The 12,900-nt window shown below is 59.9% G+C and overlaps 1 protein-coding gene across 1 annotated transcript in view; it reads left to right on the forward strand.

The window, feature by feature from the left end:
* The first annotated feature begins 6 nt into the window (after positions 1-6).
* The window catches only part of ARHGEF1 (Rho guanine nucleotide exchange factor (GEF) 1), a 16,886-nt gene continuing 3,992 nt past the window's right edge, over positions 7-12,900 (forward strand). Inside the window, exons 1-17 of the mRNA XM_014531448.1 lie at positions 7-88; positions 2,967-3,012; positions 3,100-3,183; positions 3,602-3,715; positions 5,488-5,586; positions 5,797-5,839; positions 6,065-6,311; positions 6,714-6,743; positions 6,987-7,086; positions 7,224-7,320; positions 7,592-7,627; positions 7,845-7,982; positions 8,693-8,795; positions 10,521-10,666; positions 12,107-12,253; positions 12,539-12,621; positions 12,777-12,900. Of these exons, the coding sequence (XP_014386934.1) occupies positions 2,980-3,012; positions 3,100-3,183; positions 3,602-3,715; positions 5,488-5,586; positions 5,797-5,839; positions 6,065-6,311; positions 6,714-6,743; positions 6,987-7,086; positions 7,224-7,320; positions 7,592-7,627; positions 7,845-7,982; positions 8,693-8,795; positions 10,521-10,666; positions 12,107-12,253; positions 12,539-12,621; positions 12,777-12,900 (1,624 nt within the window). The 5' untranslated portion in view covers positions 7-88; positions 2,967-2,979. The remainder of the gene's footprint in view (positions 89-2,966; positions 3,013-3,099; positions 3,184-3,601; positions 3,716-5,487; positions 5,587-5,796; positions 5,840-6,064; positions 6,312-6,713; positions 6,744-6,986; positions 7,087-7,223; positions 7,321-7,591; positions 7,628-7,844; positions 7,983-8,692; positions 8,796-10,520; positions 10,667-12,106; positions 12,254-12,538; positions 12,622-12,776) is intronic.

Here is a 12,900-nt window from a genome sequence, read left to right on the forward strand (position 1 = left end):
GGCTTGGAGGGGGGGGGGGGGGGACCGGGAGCCGGCGCGCGGAGGCTTCGGTCCTGGCAGCAGCGGTGGCTACTCCGACCCCGAGCAGGTGAGGGACGCGGCCCCCGCGGGCGTTAGACCGTGACTCCGCACGTCCGCCCCAGCATCCCTGGAAGTGCACCCCGCCACGTTCCCTGTAGGATTTGGGGCCCATGTAGACCCGCCACGTCCCATATAGCTTTGGGGGCTCGTGTAGACCCGCCACGTTCCATGTAGATACAAGGTTCTACAGACACCCCAGGTTTCTGCTAGCCCCCTGTGGAGACCCGGCTCCTTACAGACGTGGAGTCCCCAACTAGGGGGTCAGTAGCATCCCCTAGATTCCAGGGCCCTGTAGATCCACCACAGGCCCCTAGAATTCTGGTCCCCTTTTAAGTCTCCAGAGATCCCATAGACTGGCTGCTTTCTCCATGGTTTCATGATCATGTGTGACCCACCATGTGTCAGATGGAATCAGGGCCCCTTAGGGAATCACTATATTTTAGGTTCTACAAGTCTCCCAGAGGTTCTTAGAGACCAGGACCATCCATTCAATATCTTATAGACAGCCCTGCAGAGAACCCAGGTGCCCATGCTGCCCCCGCGTGTGCCAGCTTTGCTCTAGGATCTCCACCCCTAGACCTGCCCTGACCCCCGCCAGCTCCATGCACAGAGCACTCCCTCTGCTGGGCCTCAGGCCTTGTCAGTTGCCTACAGATCCATTTTTCAGCTTCAGCCTTTGTGGCAGCCCCTCATCCCCCCTGCCCCCTAAGCAGCCAACCTCGCTCCCCCATCCTCCCTCAGCCCCAACCCTCTGTGGCACAGCGGAGTCCAGCCTGCATTCCTGCCAGGCCACAGTGCCCACATATCCCTGACTTTCCCAGACCATTCTCGTGTGTCTCGGCTTCGGTTCAGATTTTAGTTTCCTAAGGTTGGGGTTCCCCATGCTCCGAAGCAGCACTTTCTGGTAGTTAACTGCATAAACTCTGAAGCCAGACCGCCTGGGGCTGAGTCCTGTTCTGTGCCTTATGAGCTGTGTCTAAGTTTCCTCCTCTGTGAAATGGGGGTGATGATAATGACCTCATGGGGTCGCTGAGAGGATTAAGTCGGTTAATACCTATAAAGCAGTAGTGCTGCCACTTAATGGCACTTAGTGCACATTAAGCCTTAGTCATTATTTCAAGGAGATAATCCTTGCCAAGTGCATGACTCGGGGGCCTGCCTGGCATTCGCTCAGATAACCTGTGCTCTTCTGGAATCTCCCTGCTTCTGTTGAACCTGTCCACTCCTTAGCGGGACGAGCATGGACTCTCCATGTTCATGGTCATGTTTTCCAGCCCAGAAGTCTGAGCTGGCAGCCAGTGAAGGTTTTCCCTCTCTGGTGGGAGTCACGATAGCATGGGCTGCTCGTGGCTATGAGGGTTGAGCTCTGTGTGAGAAGCCCTCGGAGCAGTGCCCGGCACCCTGTAAGTGCTGTGTAAGTTTAGCTCTCATAATAAATAATTACTATTATTTTTCTGCCTTGGTTTGCAATTTTATTTATGTGAACATTTAACAACGCTCAAATCTTAAATTACTCAAATTTGGGTGTTGGACACATACCCTTTATGGAAAAGAATAAAAGTGATGCTGCTCGGGGGAACCCCATGGGATGGCGTTTGGACACTCCAGGAAGCATCATTGTTTAATGATCATAATCAAAATCACAGCTGCCATTTACTGAGGGTTAGGGAGGCGGCCTATGGAAGAGGGGGAAGGGTGGGTGTCAGGCAACTAGGGTTATAAATAGCTCTGGGCTGTGGGGAGAAGTTCCCCCCCCTCCCCCACTGGTCCACCCCACTCTTGTTTCCACAGCTCTTCCCGCCTGACATGGGCTCTTGTGACATTAGTCAGATTAATTAAGGACACAGAAGATATCGGTGGGAAGACACAGAAGTGGAGACTCTAAGGGAGATGACATGGGATATGAGATATGAGACACTGACTCAGAAGTGCAGGGACAGTGGCTACAGAACCCAATGTGGGAAGACAGAGGCAGGGACAGTGAAGGGAAAAGCAGGGAGCAACAGATGCAGGATGGGGTCGGGAGGAGGGAGAGGGGGCAGAGACAGTGGGGAAAATGAGACAGGTCTGAAGGAAGGGAGAGAGAGAATGAGGAAGAGAGGCACAGATGAGGTAGATTCAAGGGAGATATAGCCAGGGAGTGCTGTCTGGAGAAAGGAGAGCCAGCAAGACAGACGGACACAGGCAAGGGAGACAGACCCACCTTGGGGATGAGCTGTCTGAGGACTGTTCCTTGTTTTTCTGGGACTGAAAGCCAGAAATATGTCAGATCCTCGAGGGAAAGAACTCCTGGGTTGGGGTACTCTTGGTCCTTGAGGAAGAAGGGTTCAGAGTTTGTTTTCTTATGCGGAGAGAGTTGGGGGTTGGGGGATTTGCCATTGTGACTTCCTGTCACAGGAAGTGGGGCTGGTGGGTTCAGAGGCAACATCCTGCCCCAAGCCTGTCACAGATCAGAAGAGAGCCCCCACACACCCCATTTATATACCTCCTACCTCCCTTTAACCTTCCCAACTCTGCTGGCCTGCAAGCCCTGCCTCCCCTGGGCCCAGCCCCAAGCCCCTCCTCCCTCGGATCCCAGAGTCTGAGCTCCAGCCCCCTCCTGCATTAGGGACCCCAAAATTGCAGGCTCTCACGGCCACAGCTCTCATGGACCCAGGCTCCTGGGACTCCAGCTTCTCCCCCAACAAGTCTCCCTGTCCTTGGGCTCCCCGCCCTGGCTGGCCTCTGAAGGGCTCTTTGTCGCCACACAGAGGCCCCATTGAGCTGTGGAGGCCCAGATGGGGAAAGGCTGTTTACTCACCTTCACACCTGGGCCAGGAATCTGTGAGTAACCTCCTGTGCCACCTCCTCCCATCGCCTAACCACGGCTCCTCCTCTTCCCCCAGCCCTGCAGAGCCCATGGAGGCAGACAGCGTCGTGGTCCGAGGGGCGGTGAGTGGAGAGAGCCAAGGGGTGAGGAGGTTGGGGGACTGTGAGTGGGGAGCACTGTGGGCTGAAGCCAACCCTCCTCTTCCACAGGCCCCAGGGCCCCCCCGGCCTGGCCTGGTGCCCGTCAGCATCATTGGGGCCGAGGACGAGGATTTTGAGAACGAACTGGAGGCGGTGAGGAGTTGGGAGAGGGAAAGCTTCTGTCCCTGGGGCCCCCGCCCCTCAAATCCCATCCTCAGTGTCCCCTCCCACCTCAGGTCCAGTTCTCTGTCCTCAGATGCTGTCCCGCTGCAGCCTCTCAAAGCCCTTCTCTCTCGTCTTCGTGGTGCCTCCTTCCTCGTCTCCCCATCCCATTCTTGATCCCAGCCTTTTTACTCTAACCCCGATTTTTATCGCTGCTCCCCAATTACAGCAGAGAACCCCTTCCCATCTCTTGTAATTTATGTCCTCATCTCTCACCTGCCTTGCTGCCACCTCTACAGCATAGACACCTCCTCCCAGCTTGGATCCATCAGGAAGTGCCAGGGAAGGGGCAGGGTCAAGCCCAAGGCCCCCCTTCTCCCCACAGTCTCACCCCCATTCCCACCCTCAGAACCCAGAGGAGCAAAACAGCCAGTTCCAGAGCCTGGAGCAGGTGAAGCGGCGTCCAGCCCACCTGATGGCCCTCCTGCAGCACGTGGCCCTGCAGTTCGAGCCAGGACCCCTGGTGAGGATGGGGCTGGGTAGGCACAGGCAGGGTGGGGCTGGGCCAGGCCAGAGTGGTCAGTGGGTTAGGCCAGTGAAGATGAGCCAGGAGGGTCTAGAAAATAGATCCAGAAAGCAGATCTAGAATGAGGGAGCCCGAGGGACCACTGTGTGGTCCAGACAAGATTGCAGGTGCCCGTATGAATCTCAGTGAGCTTGGAGTGCAGGCTGGGAGAGCACACACAGCAGGGCCATGAGAGAGCAACAGAATCCCGGAGCCGGGGAGAAGCCATGCCCATCCCCTCCTGTGCCTGTGGCCGTGTCACCCATCCCTGCGGACTACCCCGTGGACTCCAGAAATTGAACCCAGTCAGTCATTGCGGGCTGGCGCATCCATCAGCCTCCTCAGATCCAGGTGGTGCACCAGCCTTGATTCAGAAACAAGCAACCACCACAAGCAGCCCTCGAGGCAGATAATTGGCGATCCAGAAACCTGTGTTGGAAACACCTGCGAGCTGCAGGTGCAGAGCCATGCTGTGCAAGACACCTGGGAGTCCAGAGGACCCCGCGGGTGATGTAGGAAGGAAGAAGCTCTGTGGACAGCAGCCCCTCCCAGGAAGCCCCAGTGCAGCTCTGCACGGGCTGAGAGCAGGGTTAGCCCAGGGCACTGGGCTGGACTGGAAATGCCCAGCAGGTCCCTCCGGAAGACGAGGGGACTGCAGAAGTGCTAGGGAGGGGCGCCCAGGGGATGCAGAAAGAAGGGCACGTAGACTGACACTGAGGCTTCAGAAACCGGCAGGAGATTAGGAAGTTGCCTTCTCTCCAGAAAAGTGCAGACCCTCGCCTGGTGCATGGAGGTTCCGGCCTCCTGAGCCTGGGGTGTCTAGAACTGAGCGCTGGGGACTCAGCCATGTCCTTCCACAGAGTAGAACCCGCGGCCTGAGGGCCAGGGCTTGGCTCAGGTGACCCAGAGGCCTCGGCATTTTGAGACTTGTCCTCATGCCGTTCCCTCACTTCGCCAGCTGGGGGAGCAGCGGAGGGATCGTTGTGGTCCCGGGCTGCTTCCCAATGGCCTTTCATGGAGTTTTTGCCTTGGGTTGGGGTGGGGGTGATATATTTGTTGAAAGTGTTTACGGAGTCCCATCCCCAATGGGCTGAGTCCTTAGTGCACTGAGACGAGAGCCCCCCAGGAGTCAGGACAGGTCGGAGTCCCCACTGCATTGCCAGCATCTCCCAGCACAGGGCGGTCCAGGGAGGTGCTTCATGAATGAATAAGTGGGCCCCCCTCAGCAGGGCCTGCTGTACACTGGGCTTGCCTGAGACACAGATGAATCAGCACCTATACCCCCGCCCCCGCCCCCCCTAACCCTCAAGTCGCTCACAGCATCTCTAGGCAATGGAGTCTAGGGAGGTAGGCTGCCTGGGTTCCAGCCCCAGCTTTGCCTCTTGCCGGCTGTGTGAGCGTCAGTAAACTTGAGCTCAGCTTTCTCATCTGTGAGTTGGGACGACGTCCCTATGAGCCAACAGGTTTGTGTTTATAAAGGGTTTAGAAGGTGTCGGGTGGTAGTGGCAGCAGCGGGCAGGCAGAGCCACAGAGAACCATTCCACAGGAGAGAAATTACCAGATGCTCATGGTTGCCCCAGGGAGGGCTTTGAGAGAGGCAGGCCTGGCCTGGGTGTGGGGCTGTGGAGATCAGGGAGCACACTTCGAGAGGACGTGAGCCCCGAGGTTTTCCAAGCGGAGCTGCGGTTCGGGTGGCCGGGAGGGAGAACAGGTCACCTCTGTCTCCCCAGCTCTGCTGCCTGCACGCGGACCTGCTGGGCTCTCTGGGCCCTAAGGAGGCCAAGAAGGCCTTCCTCGACTTCTACCACAGCTTCCTGGAGAAGACCGCGGTGAGACACCTTCAGGGGCCCGGTCCCCTCTGCCTCCCCGCCCCCGTCCTGCTGAGGGCAATGGGAAGGACAGCCTGGGCAGGGAGCCCCTGTGCCAGCCTGGCCCTCCTCCCGCCGCTCCTCCCTCAGACCACCATTCCTCAGGGCACCTAGGCTGCCATTCCATCACTGCCCAGTCCTCCCCTTCACTCCATCCTCTCTCCTGAGCAGGTTCTGCGGGTGTCTGTCCCTTCCGCTGTCGCCTTTGAACTTGGTAAGGAGAAGAGAGGGGACTTTAGGATGAGGGAGGGGGTCTAGCAGGGGCCAGGCCTCGCGGGAGGCCCAGGGCGGGAGGCCACACACCGTGCTCTCGGTCAGTGGAGATTCCTTTCTTCCTCCTGAAGAAGCAGCCCAAGGAAGCATGACTGCTGGAGTCCGAGGGTGGGTGGGGAACCAAGGCCCGGGAAACTGGCCCCCAGCCTCACCCCTATCCCTGCAGACCGCACGCGGCCTGACCTCATCTCCGAGGACAGCCAGCGGCAGTTCGTGCAGGAGGTGGTGCAGAGCCAGCAGGCAGCCATCAGCCGGCAGCTGGAGGACTTCCGATCCAAGCGGCTCATGGGCATGACACCCTGGGAGCAGGAGCTGACCCAGCTGGAGGCCTGGGTGGGGCGGGATCGCGCCAGCTTCGAGGCCCGGGAGCGGCTGGTGGCGGAGCGGCTGCTGGCCAACTTGGAGGAGATGCAGTGAGTGGGCCAGCCCCTCGCCAGCTGCCCCATCCATTTCAGGGCTCCCTCTGCAGCTCCACATTCATTTCTTAGCATCTTCCCTTGACTTCTGGGTCCTACAGCCCTGGCATTTTAGTTCATCTGGTTTTTCATCTTCTCTTCCTAGCGGTGGGGTCTCCCAGTTTCCAGGCCTGTCCAAGGCCTCTACTCAGGCCTGGCACTTGGGTCTTGTCCTTGTCACTCCTGTCCTTGGCTGCACCCGGATGAGATCATCTCTCTCCTTCCCCGTTGCTTCGGCAGCGCCCTCTCTGCCGCTCCACTGTCCTGCCCCAGCTTCAGAGGGACAGCCACTGGACATTTGTGCTGGGTAGACAGGGACCCCAGGCTTAGCAAGCTTGTCTCTCTTTTCCTTCTTCACAGACATACCATCTCTACCGATGAAGAAAAGAGGTGATGGAGGCAGAGGACAGCAAGACAGGCGTTTTAGTCTCCTGGGCCCCAGGGAGGAGGCTGGGGCGTGGGGTCCGGGTTCAGCCACAACTCTGGTCCTGTCCCCTGGAGCCCTCGCCCCTTCCTGAGATGTGCAGCAGGAAGTGGTGTGGGGTTGGGGTGGGAAGCGAACTCGGAGGGTCAGGCTGTGGGGACGCAGTGTGCAGGTCAGCGTGTGAGGTCCTTACTGTCCCCTCCCCACAGTGCCGCTGTGGTCAACGCCATCAGCCTGTACATGCGCCACCTCGGGGTGCGGACCAAGAGCGGGGACAAGAAGACGGGGAGGAATTTCTTCCGGAAAAAGGTGCTTCCCTGAGCGCTCAAACCTGGACCTTTCCTCCCCAGAGAGCCCGTGGGAGCCTCATGACTCTGCCCCTGCCCAGCTCCTCTATGTGAGTGGCTCAGAAATACCACCCCTCTGCCCTCCCCCACCTCTCGCAGGTGAAGGAAAACCGGCGCTCAGATGAGCCCACCAAGACCAAGAAAGGACTGAGCAGCTTCCTGGACGCTGCCCGATGGAACCGGGGAGAGCCCCAGGGTGAGGTGCCCAGCCCGCCCCCCCTGACTTCCCCACACCGCCTCTCCCACCACACCCACCACTCCGCCTCCCCGCAACACACTGCCTCCCCCCACCACACCCAACACACCGCCTCCCCCCAACTTAAGGTCCCATTGGTCCCGTCTCTCTTTTCAGCCCCTCCCACCACACCCAACACACCGCCTCCCCCCAACACACTGCCTCCCCCACCACACCCAACACACCGCCTCCCCCTATCTTAAGGTCCCATTGGTCCCGTCTCTCTTTTCAGCCCCAGATTTTCGACACCTCAAAACGGAGGCTGATGGTAATGTTCCTGAAGCCAGAGCATCCATTTTGGGAACCTAAGAGGGGAAGATGGGTCTGAGGGCGGAGGGGGCCGGGGGCTGGGCTCCTGGGTCTGCAGGAGGAGGGGGGCCTCCCGGGTGGAGAGGAACGGCTGGAGCACAGCATCTCGATGCCCCGGCCGCTGTGGATTAGTTACTGGATCTCATCTCCCCCCTTCTCCCTTAATGTCTCCCCAGCTGAGAAGCCAGGCCTCACAGAACGGAAGGGAGGCCTGGGGGTGCCCTCCCGGGACCGGAATGTTGGGGTCCCTGGGCAGGACTCCCCTGGAGTTTCACTGCAACCTGTGTCCGGGGACAGTCCTGACCGGGAACCAGGTGAGTCTGCTGGTCCCCATGGCAATACCCCCCTCAGATCTCCCCAAATGTCCCATTCTGCTCCCAGTCACCAGTGCTGTTCGTAAAGCCACCCTCCTTCCTCGGCTTTCCTCCCAGGCTCTGACCTCTGTCCTGGTGATGTTGCCTACATCCTTGGACTACATTTCCCATCACCCCCGTGGGTTCATTTCCCAGAACCCTCTCTGAGTACATTGCCAATCAGCCCCCTTAGATGGTGAGCCGCCAGCCCCATGAATTTCATTTCTCACAATCCTTGTGTGGCGCTCAGGCCCTGGGACCTCAGCTGCTTGGCCGGGCCCAGGTTCAAAGCCCAGCTCTGAGGCTTGCCTTTGCTGTACCTTGGCAGTCATCCCCTCTCTGAGCCTCAGCTCCTCATCTCTAAATGGGGTGTATGTGTCCTCTTCCCGAAAGTCCGTGCTGAGGGTCAGGCGAACAAATGGATATGGAGGCTTCGAGCAGAGCATCCAGTCTCCCCACCAGTTCTGTGGGCCCCAGCTGTGTTCTCAGAGGCCTTTCCGTCTGTCCGTCCCCCATGAGTGTACAGAGCAGCCACTTGGTGTCTGCCAGGCACTAGATGGGGCAGTCGGGGATGGTCTCCACCCCTCATTCCACGGCGGAAGAAACAGACCCCCAGAGCGGAGTCTCTGTCAAAGGGCCTCCCAGCCAGCTCTGCTCTCCCCCGGCCACAGGTGAGGCCTCCCCGGAGCTGGGGGACCCGCCCCCGCAGGGCCCCGCCAGCCTGGAGCCCCCAGCGCCCCTGGAGAGCACCGAGGAGGGTCCTGATACAGAGAGGTACCCAGGCTGGGGTGCTGAGCGCAGGAATCGGGCCTGGGCGGATGGGCGTGGGGGTCTTGCTGCCATTTGCACCTGCTGTCCCCAAGCCACCTTCACTCTGCCCTGCTCTCCCTTTCTATCTTCCCTCTTTCCTTCTTCCCCCTTTCGTCATCTTTCATTCCTTTTTCCTTTTTTCCCTCTTCTTTTTTATAATTATTTCTCCTTCCTCCTTCCTCTTTCCTTTCATTTGCCTCTGCTCCTCCCACTCTTTTCCTCCTCCTTCCCATGCCCTTCACCCCTTAACTGGCCCCTCTCCCCTCACCCCTTCACTTTCATCCCTCCCTCTGCTCGTTTAAGCCTCAGCCCTGCGGCCTTGCTCCTGCTTTCTGGTGCCCCTTCCCTCAGCCCCCCAGTCCTCTGTGCTCCATGCCTGGGGGCCCTGTCCCCCTCACAGTTGGGGGGGCAGGCTCTGCCCCCTGCCTGTCCTTGTGCAGCCGCTTTGGGGACCCTTTGGTGGATGGGGGAGGTGAGTTGGGTTCCATTCGGGTCCACCTCTGACCCTGTGCCCCTCTCTCCCCAGAAAGTGGAAGAGGTGGGTGCCTGGGCCTTGGGTCATGGGGCAGGGCTAGCCCCTCCCCCATTTCTCCCAGCCCCTCCCCTCTCCCCATGGGCCACCCACTCCCCTTCACCCCTAAGAGGGGTGGGTGGGGACATCACCCTCCCAGCCAAAGAGCTAAGTATTAAAATCCCCCTTCTCCCACCCCCAACTCCTGGCTCTGCCCCCACCCCCACCTCAGGGAAGGGAGGGGTCAGTCCTGAGTTCCACACTGGGTTCCCCTCCCTTCCCCACCAAGTTTCCGTATCCTTCCTGACCACCCCCACTGAGCACCCCTATATGCCACTGCTCCTTCTGACTCCTCTCTTCTGTTGCATGTTTGATCTCTGTCCTGGTCCCCGTCCTTGTCTCTCCCTGTCCCCGTCCTGGTCTCTCCCTGTCCCTGTCCTGGTCTCTCCCCATCTGTCCCTGTCCTGGTCTCTCCCTGTGCCCATCCTGGTCTCTCCCTGTCCCTGTCCTGTTCTCTCCCCGTCTGTCCCTGTCCTGGTCTCTCCCTGTCCCCATCCTGGTCTCTCCCTGTCCCTGTCCTGTTCTCTCCCCGTCTGTCCCTGTCCTGGTCTCTCCCTGTCCCTGTCCTGGTCTTTCTTCGTCTCTGTCCTTGTCTTGGCCTCTGCCTGACTCTATCCTTGGCCTCGGGGTCCAGGCTATCGGGGCGTCTGGGGCGCTCGGAGAGCCTGCGGGTGAGTGACCGCCGCCGGCCTTCCCGGGGCAGCCTCGGGGCTAAGGGCCGGGGTGGGGGCCGCTCCCGGAGCGACGTGGACATGGACCCCAGCTCTGCCACGGCCGTGCTTGGCCCTGCCCGACGAGCCACGTACGTCACTCCAACACCCCGCCCCAACCACTGAGTCAGCCTGGAGAGTCTGGGAGGATGGGGGGCAAGGGGGAGGGTCAGTGACAGAGTCACAGAGAACTGGGTATCGATGCTGAGGTCACTGAAGGCCTGCAGTGGTTCCAGGAGAGGGTAGGACGGTTCTTTCTAGAAATCTGGGCTGCTCTGCAGCATGGGCCACCTGGAGGCACAGATGCTGAAGACAAGTGGGGGGAGGTGGGGCGGGGTGGACACTAGGAGTCACGTCTCCTCTCTGGGCCACCCTAAGCCGAGCCTTGACCAGGCCTCTGTCCCACAGCCCTGAGCCCGGAGATGAGGGGGAGCCGGGACGGTCAGGACTGGAGCTGGAACCAGAAGAACCCCCCGGCTGGCGGGAGCTCGTACCCCCCGGCACCCTGCACAGCCTGCCCAAGGGCCAGGTGAAGCGGCAGGAGGTCATTAGCGGTGAGTGCCCTCTCCAGCCGTGTGCCCGCGGACGCGTCCCCCTCCGCAGAGGAGACGGTGCAGGGAGCTGTCCATCTGCTGTGGTCTCAGCAGGCAGCGCGGGAGGCCGGGCCGTTTCTCACGTAAACTGTAGAAGGGCCGCTCTGTGGCAGGGGTGCTGCCGGCAGGGAGACGTTTCTGAAGACGGTAGTAGTGCAGACGGTGCTGTGCTGGGAGCAGGAGATGTGTGTACAGTTGCATTTCTGGCGTAGCCTTTGCTTCCCTGTTGGTGAGACGTGGGCACTGATAGCTCCTGTCTCAAGGGCTGTCGGGATGAGACGTTCGCGTGGAGTGTCTAGCACACGTGGGGCAGAGTGAGAGCAGCGAGTGCAGCTGCTGCTGGTACACGGTCTCGGCCGCTGGGGGTCCATGGGGAGACGGGGAAGGTATCGGTCGTGCTGGTTCTGGGCAGAGTGAGGGAGTCTCATTTTTGTCTTGTTCTTTTCTGTGGTTTTGAATTGTGTGTATAAAGGGCATTTGGCAAAAAGAGATGCTTTGTAAGCTCGTTTGGAAGTTTACTTGGAGAAGGTCCTCATTCGGGATTTTTAAAGCCGTAGGCAAATGCTTTTTAGGTCACAGATCCTCCTAAGTACATGCTCGAAACATAAGCAGTGCTCTCAGAACTTTCTGGAATGATGGAAATGCCGATCGGTGCCTGTGCAGCACCGTCACCAGGGTCACCAGCAGCCACGCAGTGGCTGTTGAGCACTTGAACTCTGGCAAGTACACCTGAGGACTGAAGTTTGTGTTTCATTTTATTTTGGCTGCCACTGCCAGCCAGCAGCCACGCAATGGCTGTTGAGCACTTGAACTCTGGCGAGTACACCTGAGGACTGAAGTTTGTGTTTCATTTTATTTAATACTTGAAGAGCGGCATGGGGCTAGTGGCTGCCACATCCGAAGCATAGCAGGTTCTCACCAGAAAAAGAGGCACAGACACACAGCGAGGGGCTGCGGGGCCTGGCGCTCAGCACGCACCGTGGGCCCTGCATCTGGGCTGCACCCTGAGTGCAGAGGGAGTCGTGGTCCCTGAGACCGAGGCTGATTCCCTTGCTGGACGGTTGGGCACGGAGCACAGCTGCCAGCGTGCTGGCCATGGGGCGACCGAGCCGTTCTGATTTGCCCGGGACTTTCCCCGTTTGGGCACTAGCACCCCATGTCCTGGGAAGCCTGTGGTGCCAGGCAGATTGGGGCACGTCGGTCGCCCTGGCTGGCTGCCACTGCCAGAAAGGAGAGGCAGCGGGCCGGCGCCTCCTCAGTGGCGATCTCAGGGGCAGATGACTTCAACCCAGAGAGGGTTGTCCCCATCCCGTCCCTTTCTCCTCATCCCCCCAGCCTGCCTCTGAGACTGCCCCCATAGCCGGCACCCTCCCAACCACACTTCCTTCCTGCTGCCCACAGAGCTGCTGGTGACGGAGGCGGCCCACGTGCGTATGCTGCGGGTGCTGCACGACCTCTTTTACCAGCCCATGGCCGACGGGGGCTTCTTCCCCCTGGAGGAGCTACAGAACATCTTCCCCAGCCTGGACGAGCTCATCGAGGTGCATTGTGAGTGCAGGGCCACCGCCCTCCTGCCCACCCCACCACCGGGCTCCTCCTCTGAGGCCTTGGCGCCTAGACTTGGGGGTCTAGCCCGCTCTCCTGGACCCCCAAGTCTAGCACTGGGATCAACTCCGCCCCAACCCCCGGAGCTCAAATTCCAGGGGGATAGCCCACTGGCTCCAGGGGTCAGGCAGACACACCTGCAGCCCCACCCCCGCCAGCTCCCACCAGGCTCTATATACAATCTTGGGGGTCCTGACAGCACCCCCTATCCTGACTGTCCCCCCACAGCTCTGTTCCTTGATCGCCTGATGAAGCGGAGGCAGGAGAGCGGCTACCTCATTGAGGAGATTGGAGATGTGCTGCTGGCCCGGGTGAGAGCGCCCAGCCCAGCTCCACCCGCACCCCCTCCCCGCCCCCCCCTACAGCCAGGGACCTGGAAGCCAAGGGCCTGGGCCCCCAGTTCTGTCCTTCTGTCTGGGCTTCCATGTCCCACCTGAGACACCCTCTGGCCTGAATCTCGCTATAGTTCGATGGTGCCGAGGGCTCCTGGTTCCAGAAAATCTCCTCCCGCTTCTGCAGCCGCCAGTCGTTTGCCTTAGAGCAGCTTAAAGCCAAGCAGCGCAAGGAGCCTCGTTTCTGTGCCTTCGTGC

This window comes from Myotis brandtii, unplaced genomic scaffold (genome assembly GCF_000412655.1).
Source record: "Myotis brandtii unplaced genomic scaffold, ASM41265v1 scaffold803, whole genome shotgun sequence".
In the NCBI taxonomy this organism is placed as follows: Eukaryota; Metazoa; Chordata; class Mammalia; order Chiroptera; family Vespertilionidae; genus Myotis; species Myotis brandtii.